The sequence below is a fragment of the Humulus lupulus genome, chromosome 3, assembly GCF_963169125.1.
Source record: "Humulus lupulus chromosome 3, drHumLupu1.1, whole genome shotgun sequence".
Lineage (NCBI taxonomy): Eukaryota > Viridiplantae > Streptophyta > Magnoliopsida > Rosales > Cannabaceae > Humulus > Humulus lupulus.
In genome coordinates, this window is record NC_084795.1 from 5467706 (window position 1) to 5488100 (window position 20395).

At 36.9% G+C, this 20395-nt stretch overlaps 3 protein-coding genes and 1 non-coding gene across 4 annotated transcripts; 1 reads left to right on the forward strand and 3 right to left on the reverse strand.

The window, feature by feature from the left end:
• Positions 1–2628: 2628 nt before the first annotated feature.
• On the reverse strand, positions 2629–5660 carry LOC133821899 (LEAF RUST 10 DISEASE-RESISTANCE LOCUS RECEPTOR-LIKE PROTEIN KINASE-like 2.4). The gene is made up of 3 exons (XM_062254068.1): positions 4765–5660; positions 4424–4471; positions 2629–3784 (listed from the first exon to the last, which is right to left on the reverse strand). The coding sequence occupies exons 1-3, from the start codon at positions 5522–5524 to the stop codon at positions 2700–2702; spliced, it is 1893 nt and encodes a 630-aa protein (XP_062110052.1). The 5' UTR covers positions 5525–5660; the 3' UTR covers positions 2629–2699.
• Positions 5661–8305: 2645 nt separating this feature from the next.
• LOC133821900 (uncharacterized) lies at positions 8306–10941 on the reverse strand. The gene is made up of 3 exons (XM_062254069.1): positions 10641–10941; positions 10169–10374; positions 8306–8812 (listed from the first exon to the last, which is right to left on the reverse strand). Exons 1-3 carry the CDS (start codon positions 10731–10733, stop codon positions 8500–8502), a joined length of 612 nt encoding a protein of 203 aa, XP_062110053.1. The 5' UTR covers positions 10734–10941; the 3' UTR covers positions 8306–8499.
• Positions 10942–13344: 2403 nt separating this feature from the next.
• On the forward strand, positions 13345–13460 carry LOC133827644 (U5 spliceosomal RNA). Its single transcript, XR_009890296.1, has one exon. It is a non-coding gene; the product is annotated as a U5 spliceosomal RNA (small nuclear RNA).
• A 622-nt stretch (positions 13461–14082) lies between these two features.
• LOC133821901 (uncharacterized) lies at positions 14083–19877 on the reverse strand. The gene is made up of 6 exons (XM_062254070.1): positions 19127–19877; positions 18801–19009; positions 17719–18004; positions 17530–17615; positions 17349–17440; positions 14083–15083 (listed from the first exon to the last, which is right to left on the reverse strand). The coding sequence occupies exons 1-6, from the start codon at positions 19448–19450 to the stop codon at positions 14851–14853; spliced, it is 1230 nt and encodes a 409-aa protein (XP_062110054.1). The 5' UTR covers positions 19451–19877; the 3' UTR covers positions 14083–14850.
• Positions 19878–20395: the final 518 nt, after the last annotated feature.

Sequence of the window (20395 nt, forward strand, 5' to 3'; positions counted from 1 at the left end):
GCCGAGCTAACTTATAAGTTCCCTCCTTAATGACCTCGATGACTTGATATGGTCCTTCCCAGTTCGGTCCCAAGACTCCATCTTTGGGGTCCTTACTGGCTAAGAAGACTCTCCTTAGGACAAAGTCGCCAACGCCGTAGGCGCGCTTTTTGACTTTGGAGTTGAAATAGCGAGTGATCTTTTGCTGATAGTGGGCGAGCTGGAGTTGCGAATCTTCTCGCCTTTCATCAACTAGGTCAAGGGAATTGCACAGTAGCTCGTGGTTGTGGTCCTGGTCGTAAGACTGGACCCTATGCGAAAGCACCTTAATTTCCACGGGGAGGACTGCCTCAATTCCAAAGGTCAAGGAAAAAGGAGTATGACCCGTAGGAGTCCGATGCGAGGTCCGGTATGCCCATAGGACCTGGGGGAGCTGCTCTGGCCAGACCCCCTTCGCTTCATCTAATCTCTTCTTGAGGCTCGCCTTTAGAGTTTTGTTGACAGCTTCGACCTGGCCATTTGCCTGAGGATAGGCCACGGAGGAGAAACTTTTCACAATTCCGTACCTTTCACAAAACTCGGTGAACAGGTCGCTATTGAACTGAGTGCCATTATCGGAAACGATCTTCTTGGGCAGGCCGAATCGACAGATAATGCTTTTAACCACGAAGTCAAGCACTTTTTTGGACGTTATCATCGCCAAAGGTTCTGCCTCAGCCCACTTCGTAAAGTAGTCGATGGCTACCACGGCGTAACGGACCCCGCCCTTTCCAGTAGGGAGGGCGCCCACCAAGTCGATCCCCCAAACTGCGAACGGCCATGGGGACGAGATCATCTTCAGCTCAACTGGAGGAGCTCGGGCAACTGCGGCGAATCGCTGGCACTTGTCGCATTTCTTCACGTATGAGATCGAGTCTTTGGACAGAGTTGGCCAGTAATATCCTTGCCTCAGGACCTTTAAGGCCAAGCTTTGCCCCCCAGTGTGGTCTCCGTAAAATCCTTCGTGCACCTCCTGCAGGATGGCCTTTGCTTCGCCTGGAAGAACACACCGGAGGAGAGGTAGGGAGTGCCCACGTCGATACAACACCCCATCGACTATCGTATACCTAGGAGCTTGATACAGGACTCGCCGTGCATCATTCCGTCCTTCAGGCAGCTTTCCCTCGACGAGATACTCAAGGATAGGGGTCATCCAGGTCGATCTGGCGTCGATCATCTCGATCTCCGTCCTGACTTCTTCTATACTTGGTTTTTCCAAGAATTTTATTGGTACTAACCCCAAGGTCTCCGTCTCCCCAGAGGTGGCGAGCTTGGCAAGAGCATCTGCGTTGGCGTTCTGCTCCCGAGGTATCTGCTCGATCGAGCCTCGCTCGAACGTGGACAACTCGACTTTCACCTTTGCTAGATAAGTAGCCATTTTGGGTCCCCGTGCTTGATATTCGCCCAGCACCTGGTTTACCACGAGCTGAGAGTCACTGAAGCACTGGACGGAGCTCGCCTTCAGCTCCTGTGCTATCCTTAGCCCGACCAGCAAAGCTTCGTATTCGGCCTCGTTATTGGAGGCCTTGAACCCGAATCTCAGTGCCGAGTGGAATCTATGTCCCTCGGGGGATATCAAAATGATTCCAGCTCCGGAGTCGTTCTCGTTGGATGAACCATCCACGAAGATCCTCCACGACGCCTGGGACGAGGTGACCTGGGGTGAGTCTTCTGCGGGATCCTCCCAGAACCCCGTGCATTCTGCTACGAAATCGGCCAGGGCCTTACTTTTTATAGCAGTTCGCGGTTCTTCGCCAACAGGTAATTAAGAAAAGAAGAGAAAGGGATTAGTGCTAATGTTGAACCGAAACAGATATATGATCTTAGAAACGAAAAGGTGACTCAAGACACGTTTTTTAAGTGGTTCAAAGGTTAAAATCTTTCTACTCCACTAGTCAGTATTATTGCTATATACTGGATATTTGATTACAGGGTATTTCTTACAAGAGAGGATCCAACCTCTATTAACTCCCAAGGTCTCCATATTTATAGGAGAAGGCACCTGGGAGTTGGTAAGAAGGTCATCCCGTGACCTTCTTACCTATCATATCAACTCTGTGACATTCATGATTAATTCCTAAACCTGACACATAAGTGTGGTCAAATCAAAAGGTAAGGGGATATTGGGCCGCACGGCCCAACCCAGTCGTGGGTGTCTGAATACGCACATTCACGCTGCGTGTCCGAGAAGTCAGGGATATATCAGACACGTGATGTCTGATATATGCACGTTTACCTTGCGTGGTTGACTTTATAAAGGGTCATAGCCTCAACTCTAGCTCGTACCACGAGCTGGATGCCTAACTCGACCTTCGAATTCAGAACCTGGGCTCAGCCCTTAAGCAACCCGAGGCGAACCCTTGGGTTACCTCAAGCTAAGGAGGTACGATCTTATGATGGCAGCTCTGGTTTTGGGGGTGTCCACAAGATAATAATACTTAGGCCGTAGCTCAGCTCGCTAATCAGCCCGTGGGAAAATCAGGGCGTACATCAAGTGTTACTCTTGTACAATTGAAGTCATGCTTTTATAGTTATTAGGACATGTGATATAGCTAAATAAACATTTGGGAAAAAAAATTGAAATTTCCCCAAAAGCTGGTGCTAGAGAGATTGCTCTTTAAATAAGTTCTTTCATTCATACAGTTTTTGTATACAATCCAAACGTGTTTGAAATGTTATACTCATAGAGATATAAGTATGTTGGAAGAATCAGATGGTGATGATCTTGGTGGGGAAGACAAGAAAGGCTTGGGTGGTACTTGCAATGAGTCAAGGCTACCTTCCAACATTTCTATGACTCTACTCATTGTTGGTCGGCTTGAGGGATCAGTCTGTATGCACCACAAGCTCGTCATAATCATCTTCCTCGATTTTACATTGTCTTCTTCACTTATAATTCTCTTGAGTCCTAGTACTTTAAGCTTAAGGCGCTCGTAGATCCATTGCAGAAAATATAATTCACTGCTGTTATCAACTCTAATATTGACATTTTTTCTTCCTCCCACCATTTCTAGAACCATCATTCCATAACTATAGACATCAGACTTGTGGGAAACCCCTCCAAAGCTCCTAGAGAAAACTTCTGGAGCAATATATCCAATAGTACCTCTTGGACCCAACATTGAAACTAGACTATCTTTCCTTGTGCAGATTTTGGCAAGGCCAAAATCTGATATTTTGGGCACAAAGTCTGCATCAAGAAGGATGTTATGAGGTTTAATGTCAAAATGTAAAATCCGTCTGTTGCAACCTCGATGCAAATACTCTAGTCCTCTAGCAGTGCCAAGTGAAATTTGATAGTATGTTTCCCAATCCAATTGATAACTTTCTTCAGTTTCATCTTCATCGTATACAAATTTTTCAAGAGAACCATTAGGCATGAACTCATAAATGAGAGCCTTTTTAGCACTCTCAAAACAAAATCCTAACAATCTGACAACGTTGACATGGGAAGTTCTGCTGATTGCTGCGACCTCGTTAATAAAGTCTTCTCCATCATTGGCTTTCAATTCGTTTAACATCTTCACAGCAACAAGATGTCCATCATGTAATTTTCCTTTGTAAACACTACCAAAGCCTCCTTGGCCTAGTTTTTCTTTGAATGAATTTGTCATTTTCTTAATATTAGAATAACTGTATCTTCTAATTTGAAGGGGACCACAGTTCTTTAGGAATGCCTCAATACTTTGATGAGCATGATTATGTTTCTTCCTAAAGCAGTAGATCAACATAACCACAAGTGTCCCAATTCCACCCAAAGCAACAACTGCAATACGAAAGAAAGAAAAATGATGGACTCACGCTGCAAATATTACCCAAAAAAGGAGTACTAGTAACAACTTTCTATTTCAACCTCTTAGTCAACTTTTACTCCCAAAAACACATGCTGGAATATTTTTTTTCCAATTTTTTTTCATGTAAAAAAATACTCCAGCATGTATTTTTTGGGACAGAAATTGATTAAGAGATTGAAATAGTAGGTTAACTGTAGCACCCCTCTCCCAAAAATAGAATAAATTATTACTTGAGAGGTCTCAAATATTTCCAAAGCTCTAATACACATGAAATAGCTATTACTTCATTGTGAGGGATTTTGTTTCCTGTGTTTAATCACTCTCAAATAATTGTGTAATTATTAAGAACCGGACACTCATGTGTACCATTGATAAGTAGCTCTGTTGATGTTTTCAATGTTTGGTTTTTAAATAGCTTATCCATAGATATAATGAAATAAATAAAAAAAAAAAGAAAGGATAATGCACCGAGTGATTTGAGGTCTTTTAAATAGATTACACTAATCACTGTAAGATAATATAATGAATTAATATAATTTCCAAGCTTTGAGCTTAGATGATATGTTTCTACAACTACAAGAATCAGAAATTCTATTCAATAGGACTCTTACCTAGTCCTAGTCCTACTTCTAGTCCCAACTTTTGTTGCTTGCTTAGTCCTGAAACAACATTCATGAAGAAAAAAAACATGTGTCAGTTAAGTTAATAAATGAATTGGAATTTATAAAAATAAAAATGGTCGGACTCATAATATAAAATCTTTCTAGATTAATATTAGAGAATACTCATACTTAAATGCATTGACTGATAAAAGTTTAATGAACTGCATATGACAGGTCGTATGAATTGAGAAGAATAAACCAGATTGAATGTTTTGAAAGAGAACAAAAACACTTTTATCAGAGTATTGAGAGGGACGTCAACATTTGTGATTGTGGTCTAATACAAATACCTTTCGGGGGATCAATACATTGAAATTGATTTAAGTTAATATTGTGGCATTTCCCTCCTCTGAAGTGACATATCAAACAAACAGGGTTTATTTGCACTTGAAAAGTGAAATCAATTGAAGGTGGAGGTGGAGGTGGAGGTGGAATTGAATATGGAGGTGGAGGTTGAAATGAATATGGAAGTGGAAGTGGAAGTGGAAGTGGAAGTGGAAGTGAAAATGGTAGCATGATATTTTGACATTGTTGCTGGTATGGAAAACTCATGTTTGGAGGATTGTAGTAGAAATCATAGTCTCTGCACTTGGTTTGATTAAGATCTCTCAGCGGAGGAGGTGTGTGAAGACTGTGGCTGCAATTGTAAAGCTTTGATGATGTCTCATTTGCTAATAAGAAGATCGATGAATTAGTAGAGCTGGGAAAAGAGAAATCATTGATCAGTTTACAATGACCGAGGGAATTCAAGTAAGACAGCAGTACTGTCTCATTGACGACAATAACATCTGCCTGAGTGATCCTGTCAATTCCAAACCAGTGTCCTCCATCTTTGAATTGAATCTTCGAAATATCTTCTGAACAGTCCACTGTGACCACCCCACACTCAGGGTTGGTCATATTGTTAAAAGGGAAATGAATCAGGCCATGTTCTCCACAACGGAATGGTTCACAACGTGAATGGTTTCTATATTCTTGAGCAGAGCTTGGAAGCACAAGATGAGTGAGAAGGAAGAGAGCAAACAGAGGAATAGGAGCCATCTTCAACATCCCAAGAATTTAGATTTCTAATGCAAAACCGGAGAGGTTTGTACTCCTTTTTTGGGTAAGCCACAACATATTATTAAGGAGAGGCTTTTCTGCTTGACCTGGTATAGTTGACTTGGAAATTTGGATAACAGAATAGTTTGAAGAAGAATAGTTAGATTGAGAGTAATGAATGGACAATGATGCATGAGACAAAAGAAGCACAAGGACTAGTAAACATGATGAGGTTTGTGGGTCATCATCGGTGACCTTTCGTGTAGGAGTAGGAGACGTGGTAAACAAAAAGAAAGAATTGGCTAATGGCAATTATGATTGTCAAGCCTTAGGTGGGTTCCCCACTCATTGTTAGAACGTGGAAAGAGGTTTAGAAGTAGAATGTGGTGCATGGTAAGAATTATGGGTCCAATTCGTGTGATAAGCGAAGTAGAATTGGACAGCTCGATCGTAAGTGGCTCGTTGGCTCACTATCACTGAATCATAATGGCTCTTTTTGGCTCTCTTTTTAGAGTTTTCTTTGGCTCATGATACCATATTAGAATGTGATGCATGGTAAGAAGTATTGTTCCATCTCAAAACTACTTGGTGATAAGTAGAGTAGTCATACTCTTATAAATTGTTGAATATATCCACACACTTTCTACATGGGATATTTTTCAAACATACATGTTATGAAGCTTATTAAGTTGGTGGAGTTGGTGGAGTTTTTCCAGGAAAAATAAAAATAATTAGTTTGAAGATAGAATAGGATGTTACTAATGCCTCTGTAAGTGTTTTAAATTATCTTTTTGCTTTATGGCTTGTTAGATCCATGACTTCCTCTGTTTACTACATGGAGATTGGACACAGTAAACCAAGCTGGAAGAAACAAATTCAAAAGTAGATCTTAAAGAGTGTATTTGGTAGGAGTAAAAAAATGGAAGAAAGAAGAGAAACGAGGCTATTATACTCAAACAAGAGGCACAAGGAACAAAGGTTGTTTCAAAAGCAGGACAAAACGATTTGTTGCAGATAGAAGAAGCTAAGATTGGCGTGGCTTGAGCTGTATTCGAATGGAGAATCATGGCCAATAAATCGACCAACAGAACTGATTGGTTTTCATATGAGATATTCGCAACGATGTAGGGGCATCTAGAGGTCATGAAGATGTTCGTTTTATTTTCTCGACAGGTAACGAGACCACAAAAGTCTGTTCCAGCACCTTAAACATAAAAAGGTAGCTAATGTTAGGACAATCTCCACAGTTTTTAGGCCTACATGCTTCGTAACTCAGGTCTGCTGATATAGCTGACTTTACTAGTGAATAATCAACTTCTGGAGCCTCATTTGGGTGATGTTGGTTATATAGGTCATCGAACAATAACTAGAGGTAGTGGCTTGGTTTTCTTGAATCATTCAAACTTATACATAGGTTACTGATTTGACTTGCTATTCGTTGCTTCTCATAAAAATATAATGCCAAATGATTTTTACTTCTCTCCAAGTAACATCAAAGAGCATTATAGAATAGCCAAATCCCTGTGTCTTGGTAAAGTAGAGCAATTTACAGAAACATTAGACTAGACCGTCCAAGCTATTTAAAAATATAAATCCTTTAGAAACATTTGCATGTCCTCTCATATAAAACAATAGTGAGGACAAAATGAATTTTTATGATCAAGAACTAAGAGCAAAATCATGAACTAATTGCCAGATCTCAGGACCTAATTGAGAAAGACCGAGAAGAATTCAACTCCAAGTAGCAGCTTACCAGCAACGATTTACTAGATATTTTAACTTGAAAATTCGTAATCAACAATTCACAATCGGATGGTCAGTAAGGTTTTTCTTGCAACTAAATACCCGTATGCTATTGTGTTGGGACCCAACTCGAAATGACCGTACTAGATTGAAGATTTGATTCAACCTAGAGTTTACAAATTGGCAAGACTAAACAATGATCTAATGCCCCAAGCGTGGAATAGCAACTTTCTTCGCATCTATTACCAATATATACATGCATTAGTAATCGTAGATTTAGTTCCCCCATTTGATTTAAGACTGTTCCTTTCGTTTTCTATGTTTGTTGTTTATCAAGCAATTGTAGGTAGACAGACAAATGGTTACCCAAGTACATTTCCCAAAAAACATGTGTTGACATGTAATGTTACAATGACATTCTCATTATTATATTAAGATTCTTTTTTCACTTTCTTAGGCAAAACGAACTAACCAAAGCAATCTCTAGCGTGCTGAGGAGAATTGCTTCTTCTAACTTTGGCACACAAAGGGTAGGTACGCCAAAGGCATATTATCATTATGTTGGTGTTTTTAACGCCATGGGAAAGTAAGCCTAATCTATCTGTTTTAAGGAAAATGTTACATTACAATCTTCAAATCATGATTAGGAACCAAGTCCCCTCTGTTTATGATGTATAATAGAACAGAACATCATCGACCTTTACCAGCTAAAAAGAAAAGAGGGCCTGGTCCCGTCCTCTGAATCCAAAACCATAGATGTAAGAACAATATATACATCTTTTTTTTCTTTGTGGGGTTTCCTTGTAGCTATATATATATATATATATATATATATACTACTACCAACATTCAGACAATGGATATTCATAACATGTTTCGATACAATAATTATGTTTCTGGGAATCGAATGTAACTACAACCATGGAAGATCACAGAGTAGTCTTACAAAAGAACACAGCAACTAGCAATAGCATATACAAGTGGGAAGAAGTAAAGGAGCAGCTACAATTGAAAGTTATACAACAAAACAAAGTGCAAAGACAGAAGTAGACAAAGCAACATAGCACAATAATATATAATCTAATTTCCAACATCCACAATATGACATCCTTGAACAGCACATTTTTCATCTATAGCCCACAAAGTACCAATTTGATATATGATCTATGTAATTTTTAGTTAACAGATATTTCCAAAACTGTGAAATTGATACTAACCTACCCAACATCGGTTCATAATAATTAGACCTTCTGGAATTCATTGGCTTGCTGCTGCGGGTGTTGCTGATGTTGTCCATAGTCAGAATTAGTCATCCCAAGGCCTTCATTCTGATGCTTTTGCCATCCACCGGTATCAGCTTTAGAGTGTGTCCAGTAGTATAGAACAGACCCCAGAAGTGACAACAATGTAAGAGCAGCCCCAGCAGCAAAAACTCCCTTTCTTAAGGTTGCACACGAAACATGACCAACTCCAAAATCTGCTCTGTACTTGGTATGGTATGCATTTTTCGCCGAACCTGCCAATAAGCACGCCTCGGCCCCCAAAAAGCTCGTCCTACATACATATAGGTTCAAATGTTTGTTCATCGTAACATAATGGAAAATTTAACCGAAGGGTTCGCCATCTCATTTAGAAAAAGAAAAAAACAGCCGTTTACCATAATCAGTGACGAAGCCACTTTTGGCTGATTGTAGGCTTAAGCCTACACTGAATTTTCAAGAAAATGGTTTCATCACTATGATTATCTTCTTGGGTTTCTTTATTCGTTCCCTAGCATAATTGCTGTATTTTGAAGGCTTCTCTAATTCAGTCACTGTTTTATCTAATTGAGTCAATGTTTATTGCCCTAGATTCCCAACAAAAGAATCAATAAATACTTTTTAGACTTTGATATTTGGATTAGCTAGGAACTTATATTATTATAATATAAGATAATATTATAGTACATATTGCAGATATAATACTAATAACTGATAAGATCAAATTGTGGTTTAACTGGTCTAATCTATTTTTTCTACTATATGATGATTTTTTAAATATCTATTTATGATATTTACGCGAGATAAAACTAACCTACCATCTAGCTAGCACTATCAGTTAAAATATTTGTTTATTATAAATAAAAAATAAAAAATAATCACCTAAAACTCATCAAGTTTCATCCTAAAAATTTCTTACTAATTTTATATTAAAATTTCTGGCTTCATCACTGACCATTATCAACCAGAGTTAATCAAATAAATACTATCTGTTGGAAAAAAAAAAAGTGGATTTTACTATAGCAAAAGACACAAATGTGAAACTATTTATTTGCAAAACCTAAATCTGAAGGTTCTTTTCAGTCCTCTAAAAGACAAAAAAATAATGCAAACAAAAGTCATCATATAAGTTTGACTAAAGTGTCAATATAGCATAACAGCTTGTTCAAGGTAAAGATAGATCAACAAGGCACCCCTCCACCTAGTTTAAAATAAAATTAAAGTTCAAGTAAAGCTAGCATACACTAGTGCATAATGCATTTAAAATAAAATCACGACTGACCCACTTTTCTTTATCAGATTCCAGATTAACCCCTAAAGCTAATTATTGAATTATCTAATCAACAATGCTACTTTATTTTCTCTTCTAATTCCTCTTTGCTTTATAACTTGTAACATTTTTAACCATATCTTAAAATTGTCAAAGTGAAATGACTTGGGTTAAGTGAAATAACTAACTTATTTAAACTTGGGAAGAGAATCCAGCTCTCAAGGAAAATGTTAGCAGAAATAGCAACAAAACAAATAATATGTGACTGTATTAGTTGGTGGGGATTTATTAATCACACTAATTATATAATTAGCTGGGACCCATCTAATTATCAGATCAGACCATCAAATTAAAAAAAAGGAAATTAATCAGTGAAATTACCAAGAGACGATGAAGAAGAAGACGGTCCAAGTAGTGGTTCTGCCAGTGACTAAGCCTCTTCCGAAGCAGAGACACCGAGTAACGCCGTTAAGCACCGTTTGGCTCAAGAGAAGCAACCCAAACGCCGCTAATCCGTAAACCGTCGAAGCGTCCGAGTCGTAAAGGCAGTATGTGAAATCGTCGTACTGATCAGGCACCACCTTAGCCTTCACATAAACGACATCGTATTAAACCCCAAAAAAGAAAAAAGCTCAGTTCTTCTCAGGTCAAAAAAAAAAAAAAACACAGTAGATTCACACCCACTCAAGTTTCAACTCCACAAATTTTTTTAAACAAAATAAAAAAAAAAAAATTTACCCCAAAAAAGAAAAAGCTCAGTTCTTCTCAGCTCACAAAAAACACAGTAGATTCACACCCACTCAAGTTCCAACTCCCAAATTTTTTTAAACAAAATAAAAAAATAAAAAATTACCGAGCTACGGCGTCGTTCTGCACCAACGGCGAGAACAAAGGCTATGAGGTGAAGAGAGACGACGATGGCCAAGATGGGGACTGAGACCGCCATTATCTTCTCTCTCTCTCGCTAAACTAGTAAATGTGAAGCTTTGAAATAGAGAAGCTGCTTTTTGATGAAAATCGGCTAAGTATTATTATTATTATTATTATTATTATTATTATTGCTTTAAGAAAAGAGAAAAGAGAAAAATAAAGGACATTAATGGAAATAAGATTAATTTAATTAAGCTGCTTTTGGCTTGTTCCTGCTGATTTTTTGGGTGCTGCTTTTTTTTAGATGCGTGTGATGTTTTTGTGTTAGAAGATTATCATCATTAATAATCACAGAATGGAATTTTAATCCAGTGCTTCCGGGTCCATTTTTGGACATCTGGCTTTGTCCAATTATCTTGTGCCATTTTTTATGTTGAAATAATAATTCTAAAAAAAATTGCAATGAGCTATTATTGGAAAAATTAGTGAGACTTAATGGTGTTAACTTGGTTGTATTGTGGGAAAATATGACTTTAGGCTGTGTGTTTTTTTAAATATGCGATCAGTTTTTGTATTATGTTAAATGATAATTCAGATTCTATGTTTTACAAAATGAATAATAGTTTTAGTTTCACGATTATTTTTTTCTGTTTCTCTGAACTTATTGCATCTAGGGCTGAGCATCGGTCGGTTTGGGCGGTTTTTTTCTATTCTAAAATCCAGATTTCGATTTTCGGTTCGGATTAGTGCAATCCAAAAACCGACCGACCTACTTACAATACCAAAAAAAAACCAACCAATTTAGACTGCGGTTCGATCGGTTAAAACTGTCAAAACCGAAATTGATTTTTTTTTTTTAATTTTTAAGGAAATTTAAGTTAAAAAAATATAGATTATTGGAATTTATTTTTTATGATTTTTTTTAATATGAAATTGATTTATTTAATTTGTTAACTTAAAGATTTTAACTTTATGATTTGAAAACCTAAACACATGGTTATAATGTTATATCTATAAATTTGGAACCTAAGCATATTCGGTCAGTTTCGGTTTGTACGGTCTGTTTGCGACCAACTTATAAACTGATCGATTTAATATCGATTTTCGCCAAGGTAGTTTCAGCGATTTTTTGTTCCGTCAGTTTCGATTTTTTCGATGTTTGAACAGTCGGTTGGAGCGATTTTTTAGATTTTTTGCACAGTCCTAATTGCATCACTAATTGCATCACCAACAATGCTTATAATTAAAAATATTTTAGCCAAAATCAAATTTATAGTACTATTTATATCCATTTTGTAAAATAAAATGCCCAAATTATTATTTAACAATACACAAAAAACAATTACAAATTCAAAAAAAAACAATAGGACTAAAATGATATTTTTCATATTACTATCAATGATTTATTATTTGGTTGAAAAAAATACTTGGTCGTGGGTGTTATTGTAATTTAGAGAGGGACTTTCGAGATATTTAATGACGTTGCCAAATGTGATTGGTCCCAAAGATAGAAAGGTGTTGTTGTCCGCACCGTTGGTTCTTGGGTGGGTGGGACCCATGGTACCCGAATAAGGTTGACAAATGGGTCTTTTTGGTTTGGACTGAATTGGACTCTATTCCTGGGCTTTTTCTTACCGGTTGTGGCAGGTCACCCTTCACAAACTCCGGTCCAGATGGGCCCTGTAAGCCCATTAAGCTTAAGGCCCAAAGTGCTTTCGTTTCACACTAACGGCCCTTGGGTTTGGGAACTTTGAGCCATAAGATGAGTAGGTGAGTACATTATCTTCATTTTTTATTTGAGGGTACATTTGAGCTAAGAGTTTGAATTGAATGAAACCATTATAAAAATGTGACTACCTATGCCTGGGTGCAATATGCATGAAAAATCATCAAGTTTATTATGAACTAAATTTTAATTTTCTAAGGGACTCTCTATTTCAAATTTCAATTCTGATGGGCCCTAATAGCCCATTTAAGTTTAAGGCCCAAAATGTTTTCATTTCACTTCACACTGAAGGCCCTTGAGTTTGAGAACTTTGAGCCATAAGATGAGAGAGAGCGTTTGAATTGAATGAAACCATTATAAAAAATGTGATTTCTTTTAAGTATATGATTAAGCTTGGGCGCAATATGCATGAAAAACCATAAAGTTTGTTATGAGCTTAATTTTCTAAGGGACTTTCTACCTAATTAAAACAAAATTGTCTGTTTAAGAACGATTTATGACTTTCTAAGTGGTCTGATATTTGTACAATTGGGTTTTTTTTAAGTTACATTTGAGCTCAACTAGAAGAGTTTGACAAAGTTTGGATGATACAATATATTCATGGTGTCACCCAAAATTATAAGATATAATTTGCAAGTCATAATAGTTGAGATTATTAGAAGACATGGCTCTAGTTTCTGCTGAGAAAAATATCCCTGGAAAATCAATTAAGAATAGTAATAAGGATATTAAGTAATCTCTTTCACAAGAGGAATACGCTAATTAATTGTTGAATCTCCAAAACTTGGCAAAGTTTGGTCAGTTGTACTGGACTTCCAGTGAGGTGAGTGAGCTAAAGCGTAGAAGCACTTGCGTGTTGTGTGTCTAGCCTCAGAGTATAGTCCCACATCGACAACAAAGAAGATTGCTTAGTAATAGACTCACTATAAGAACTGAAGTTGACAGGGGTATCAAATCACGCAGCCACGCGGTGAGCACAAAGCGAACTATTCTTTCGCCTTTTACTAAAGAATACCGTGTGCTCGCCGCAATTAGTGGCATACGCCTATTTTTGGAGGGGATTCTCTTCGGAGTGCCCCTAAAATCTTTAGTTTCAAATGTTCAAGTTGCATTCGCTGAGAAAGTAACTTAACTTGCTAGACCTGAGTGTGTTGTTATTCTATGTTGAGCAACCTCAGTCTCTATAGATGGATATCATTGAAATGGTATTCCGGAAAAAATTACATTTTGAATAATAGCTCGATGTATATTCTCCTACATGCGTTTACATTAGAATAAAAAAAAGACGGTAAGAAAAATAGGTGTGTTCCTAAACTAAGAGCAAAAAAAAAAGATCACCAAGTACCGCGCTAGTTTGTAGATCTAGGTCAAATCAATTCAAACATATTTTGATTAATGATTTAAAAAAAATTGATTATTATATTCCCTTGCCACCAAATAAGTATATATCTTAAATTAGGGTTGCCACCAAATAAATAAGTATATCTCCTAAATTAGGGTTGGGTGTTCGTTGGCATAATTTCCAAAAACCCCCCTTGAAAAGTAGCCAAAACAATAGAATATGGCCAAACGATTGCAAATGTGTCATTGTAAATTATAAAGAAGATCGACCAAATGAAAGTAAACCAAAAAGGAGATATGTGATGAGCCATCGAGCATGAACAAGACAGTAACTAAAGAAATAGTAAAAACATACCACTAAACTAATAAATGATAAATGTTTGTTATTTTGATATGGCCAAGCAAAAAAGACAAAATCTTCAAACGTTTGCCTTGGCCTTTCATCACGTTTGGGGCTCAATTGCCATTTTCAAGCATTCTCAACAAGTACTTAGAATGATAGAGCAGGCAGTGGAGCAAGTTACAAAATCATCATCAGTGGAGAGATATTCAAACCACAGATAGTTCTTCGATAAACGAAGGTAAAGAACATAACAGTTAGCAATAAAACTTATCTGGGGAACCTCACAGTTGACACTTACATAACCTCTATTGCCAAAATCCCCTTATAAATAAAATACATCCTAACATCAACATCATCAGGACATTAAAAAAGAGCCTGGTTTTTTTATAACATACCCTTGCTAAAAAACAGATACAGAAAACAGGCAAGATCAGATCAGACTTGCCTATACTAAGCACATTTAACCTTTAAAGCTTAGCCCTTCTACAAACTCTATATTTCGTCTATTCATTCATTTTGTGGAGCCTTATTACGGCAGCTCGCCACTCATTCCAAAGCTTCACCACTTTATGCTGTTTTTCCGTTCTTTTTCTAGTTCTTTTCTTCCTTTTTTTTCTTTTTTTTTTTATCACCGTTTCTTTTCCGACAAAACAAATAACACAAAAACCAAATCAAAGAACTGTAGAAAAACTTGCCATCCAGCGTTCAACAGAACCAAGGGCTGCTTCACGGGCTTCACTTTGAGAATGGCAGGAGTATCAAAATCAAAGTTGCATTTTGATATCATCGACGGCTGAAAAACAGGAAATCTGGGTGATTGACACGATGTCGTCTTAACCAGTCATCTGCTTCTTGAGAAAGAAAGTTTGCTAATTGGTGCTCGGAACCCCCATCTGCAGTCCACAAGGATCCTCTAAACTTGTAGGAAGCAAGACCAAAAACAGGCAAGGACATCTTAGGGATGCCTTGTGTCTCACTAGGACGCATTACAACTGGAGCATGATCATTATATATACCTGAAAGAAATTGACATGACATTGGTTTACTACAGAACCAAAAATATGTAACTGATATACATCATTACTATTTACTGTTATGTGACCCAACAATCTATCTAGTACTTTTAGCCTTCGGCCAAATAATCAGGTATAGAGTTATTTCTAGAACTCAAAATAATGTAACATCAATTCCCAAACAGTCAACCTTCTTTCCTTTCCCTACTTTTCTTCTAATGTTCATTTTGAGAAGAACATATGACTGCATAGGTGTGTATAAATATATATACATATATACTCACACACATATGTATATATGATAACAAGCAACAAAGTAAAGTTAAGAAAAAAGGGCTCGCCCCATATATTTTGCTAATAACTAATGGAAAGAATGCAAGTCTTTTTGGTAGATTTCATATTTAGGATCAGTGAGAAACTGAAAGTACTTAAATACTTTAACGAGCCAAATAAAGAATAATGTATGTCATGTATGAGCATTTGGGAGTCCCACATGTCATTATATATAATTCTTTACCAATGTTAACAAATATGCGTGAATGAAATAATTTGTATAAAGTGTGATCCTACTTCTCATTCTTTCAGTAATAAATGAAGCAAAGTAAATAAGCAATTTAAAAAATACATATAGATAAATTGATTAAGTTGGTCAATTTCCAAATTTGTAAAGCAATTAGGTCATTAAAAATTATTCCAGTTATGTAAGTTTTCTTTGAGTTTTATTACAGTTTCTCCTCCCTTCAGAAATTAAATGTACTAGCAACAAGTCTTACGTAATAATCGAAGACTATTTTTTAAAAGGACTATTTATTTTGTTAAAATAACAAACTTATTCCATCCTTGTATGTGGATCCGTGCATGCTAAGCACAACGTAAGATATATGTTTTACTAATTGGCCTGATATAAATTAGACAAATAAGACACTCATGCACTACAATATATAGCCATCCACGATCCCTCCATTTTGCTTTTTTTTTCGTTTCATTATTTATTGTGATACATTCACTACAGTACATTATACATATTCTACATTTAAATTAGTAATATATTGTTGGCAAAACTAAACAATATCTTGTGAAAAAAATTACGAGGTTAAGAGAGAACTCCTATTTCCTTATTTATGAACTACCCTTTTTTTTGTACTTTGTATCAATTCCAATGTGTGCTTAAGCCACTTGAGAGCTCAAGTGGTTAGGTGTGCGTTGTGTCATGTGTGTAAGAGGCTTGTGGTTCAACCCCAGCTGGAATAATTTTACAAATGAATACCCACTATCAGTTTCTTATACCTGATATGTATTTAACACCGCCTGTCACTTAATTATGATTCATCACTGCTTCCTTTATATTAACTAGTGTCATGGTTTTCCTAAAGAATAGACACTCTACAGTACTTCAACTTATAGATAAAATTAAAGAGCATGTTGCATTTTGCAAGTTATATGTTTACAGTTGCACACCATCACTTAACGTCTGTGTTCCACGCCATTGTGCGCCCTCTAACAATACAAGTCTTAATGACTTGCTGTTTTCTACCCAAGACAACTGGTTAACAAAACCTTCAATAACCACTTGTGTTACTCCACGTCCACCTTGTACTTTTTAATAGACTAATTTGTTTCTCATCTAAAATTTAAAAATATATTTTAGGGGGGCACCAATCCTCCCGTTTAACCCTATCATCTTTTGACACAATTGCTAAGAAGATCTCCATGAGGAATCAAACCCCAGACCTCATGGGAGCAAACCATGAACCTAAGCGGTCGACCTATCCCTCAAGGTCCATCCATCACACATGTGCACACTTTCTTCCTAGAATCCTCTCTCTATAAATAATTTAACAGTTCCAATTTTCCATGCCAAAATAGTATATGAGTAATGATATGTGCACCCGCAAATTACACCCAAATATTACACTTATGTGGCAAGTCTTAAACTAATGGGGGCCGTTTTAAATAAGTATGATTGGTTGAAAAAACGTGTCACATAAGTGTGTCATATGTTTGGGTGCACATATCATTCCTAAAATAGTACAGATCAGAATAGGTATTTAAATCTCCTTAAATATCAAAATGTCAACAAAAAGGAGTTCAAGTATTGATGCACAAGCATGTAATGACACAACATTAGATGGTTAACAAATACATCTATAAAATCTTCTACAAAATCAACTAGTTGCAAAAGGCCTAGTTAATTAGGTTCAACATATCATCATATCTACAAAATAAGCATTCAAATGCGTAAGCAAATCAATTTCAAACTTATGTTACCTTCCACAGGCGTGTGAAGTTTATGGTATGTAAGAAAGCAAGCATCCAGATCCTTTAAAGTTGGCCCAGTTGGAATCCTGTATATTGGATACCTACATCGATTTCAACAGCACAAACTAATTAGTCACAGATGACAAGATATAAACCTCACAAATACAGTGTTTAACAGTATTGTCAGTACCAGGCAACAGAAATCCAGCTGGAAGATAAAAGATCACAACTTCTTAGCGTCTTCAGCTCAGGAAGCCGAAATGCAAGATCTGCGATCTGTGAAAACAGAACAGATTAAAGCTCAAACCAGAGAGAAGTATGAATAGAGGAGTACATAATTTTCTAAATTTTTAACACAAAGATTCCTAGCTTTTCTTACCTTGTCAGCCAATGGTACACGGCTATATGGAGGGTCTCGTTCAAGATACTCGAATATTAAGCTAGCCTGAGACACAGCAGATTCACCATCATCACTAGAAAAATCTTCTTGAAGCGAACTAGGATGGTCTCTCAAAGATAATCTTTCTATCCTCCTAGAAACATCACTAGACAAACTGTGTTGACTATGTTGCTCCGGCACGTATTTTAATCTTTCAGTTTCGCAATCACTGCTGCCGTCACTACTTGAATCTCTAAAATCACTGTCACTGTCCTCATCTGGTCGCCTGTCACAACAAGCATGAAGACAGGATAAGCACGTAAATCAAATTTAAAACAAATGTGCTCCATGCAACCAATGACTACATAAATATGAGAGTAATAGGATCGGAGGGGTGCGATGTGACTAAAATTTCCATAGATGAATCTCAGTCTAAAAACAAGTCAATCTGAGAAAGAGACATTAGCAACATGGTCCAAGATCAACGCTCAATTAAAAATATTCAAACCTCCTATCACCAACAACGAAACTCAAAATCAATGAATCTATGATTTTCATAAATTTAAATTTCAATGTAAAAAGGAAAACGAGCTCTAACTGAGCAATGTGGTTGGTTAGCAAACAAGGCCCCAATCAAAATCATTCAGATGTTCCTACTACAATTAATGAAGGCATACAGCTAGACCCCAAGCTCCTCACCTACATATCACATTGGTGCTGCTAAAAAACCACACATATAAGTACAGACATGGAATCAATTTCTTAGCATGCAGTGTTGAATTGGACATGATCAACTCCCAAAATAAAAGCATACTGACATTCCAAATTGAAGAACCCATACTGAAAGAAGTTATTCTCCTTTCAAGTCAAAAAGAAAAAAAGAAATGGATTTCAAACAATTGACAAACAAAACCAGAGAACCAAAGTTATAAATTTACAACAATAAATCCTCCAGAAATGCATCAATTTTTTTTATATAAAAAATAAACCACAGATAATATAAGCCAAAATGCTACAAATTGAGTAAAATTAAATGCAAAAAAAAAACTAGCAAGTTCAAAGAAAAACGAAACGGGTGGTACCTTTGTTTTACGGATAACTTGGCAGAGTCTCCATATATTTGAATACCGGATAAGTAAGGAACATAGTACTGAATCACACAATCACTGTCATTCAATATTAGAGGCACTCCTGCACCGTAAGCGCTCCACTCCTTGAAAGACTCCCACAGATCACCCAGCACAAAAAATGGCCGGGATTCCACATCACCACTCCACCCTTTCATCGTCGTCTGATATCAAAAACCCACAAAACATTGGAAACAAAAGATCCAAAAGAAACATTTTTATGGCCAAAAAAAAACTAAATATGGAAAACAAAAACTTGGTCCACCCAATTCGAAGCAGACCTTAGAAGGGTATTGAGTAGGTACGGACGGCGTGATCGACTGCCTGAACCGCTCAAGATTACTCAACGGCGGGACGGGTTCGAGAGCTGGCATCGCAATCGGCTTCTGCGGTTCACCTATACTGACTCGGTCGACCCGGTTATCGGGCTCCCTTTGAACAGCAGCTTCCTTGACAGAAGAAGATGGAGTCGGCGTGACGTCGCTCTGAGCTCGCCGGAGTTGTTCGGCGCGTTGGTTCTGTTGTGCTCTACGCGCTTTGGCAGAGTTGTAAAACCGATCCTCACCACGTCCACGACCCCCGAACTGCAACCCGGTTCCCAACATGGCCACGAAAACCCTAATCTGGTTTTCCCCTCCTATAAACCCTAGAAAGCAGAGTCAACGGGATCGGAAAAATTGGGGCTGAACCGGGAGAAGAGGCCAAAATCGTGAGTATATTTTTTGAACTGAAAAGGAAATGCGGGATTGAATTGAGGGATCTTAGTGTGCGATAATGGTGAAAATGAGACTGCGATGAAAATTTCCAAGATTGAAAAATGGAGTGAGGCTTCAAGTTTGAGGCTTTGCTGTGAGCTTAGAAATAATAAAACCCTGAAAATGGATCTGAGAGGAAAAGAAGTAGCGAATAGGGATATAGGTGTTGAACGAGGGCAAAATGGTAAAATCACACAAGAGAGAAGGAGAGAGAGAGATTGAATGGAATGTAAAAGGCAGCTATGGCGGAATAGAGAGAGAACTCAGTACTCAACGGAGGAGAAGAAAACAATTTTTTCAATTTTATTTTATTTATTTTTCTTGCTATTTATTAATTATTTATTTATTTATTTATATTTTTTAAATTTTGTTTTAAATTATTAAATAACATAAAGAGGAGCCCCTAAAATTAATTTTAAAAATAAAGATTAAAAGACTAGCACTAGGCCAACGTGTGGTCTAGTCTCACAATTTTGTCGTTCAATTTATAAAAATATATTTGTATTAAATTTTATTTTTTTTGTTAAAGGATATATTGCTTACTTTATCAATGAAAGCATATTCTCTAAATGAAATTATTGCTTATTTTCATATTAATTGCCAACCATATGAAAACTTTATAATTTTTTTAGGTACTTTATGGTCTTTATTTATGTATATTTATTTTAGTTATAAATTATTTAAGGAAAATAGATAAATGTCATTAATTATGATATTTGGTATGTTTTAGAGTTTGACGTGTGAATTTTAAGAGGTGGAATGGAAAGAAGGAACACTTTTTAAAAGTTAAATTAT

Coding starts and splice junctions, on each gene's coding strand:
- LOC133821899 (XM_062254068.1), bottom strand. CDS start 5,524: ATGTTGAAGATGGCTCCTATTCCTCTGTTTGCTCTCTTCCTTCTCACT. Junction 4,472..4,764: donor ATGTATTGATCCCCCGAAAG/GTATTTGTATTA, acceptor ATGTTGTTTCAG/GACTAAGCAAGCAACAAAAG. Junction 3,785..4,423: donor AGAAGTAGGACTAGGACTAG/GTAAGAGTCCTA, acceptor TTCGTATTGCAG/TTGTTGCTTTGGGTGGAATT.
- LOC133821900 (XM_062254069.1), bottom strand. CDS start 10,733: ATGGCGGTCTCAGTCCCCATCTTGGCCATCGTCGTCTCTCTTCACCTC. Junction 10,375..10,640: donor CAGAACGACGCCGTAGCTCG/GTAATTTTTTAT, acceptor GTTTATGTGAAG/GCTAAGGTGGTGCCTGATCA. Junction 8,813..10,168: donor TTCTTCTTCATCGTCTCTTG/GTAATTTCACTG, acceptor ATATGTATGTAG/GACGAGCTTTTTGGGGGCCG.
- LOC133821901 (XM_062254070.1), bottom strand. CDS start 19,450: ATGTTGGGAACCGGGTTGCAGTTCGGGGGTCGTGGACGTGGTGAGGAT. Junction 18,005..18,800: donor AAGTTATCCGTAAAACAAAG/GTACCACCCGTT, acceptor TTGTTGTGACAG/GCGACCAGATGAGGACAGTG. Junction 17,616..17,718: donor GTGTACCATTGGCTGACAAG/GTAAGAAAAGCT, acceptor CTGTTTTCACAG/ATCGCAGATCTTGCATTTCG.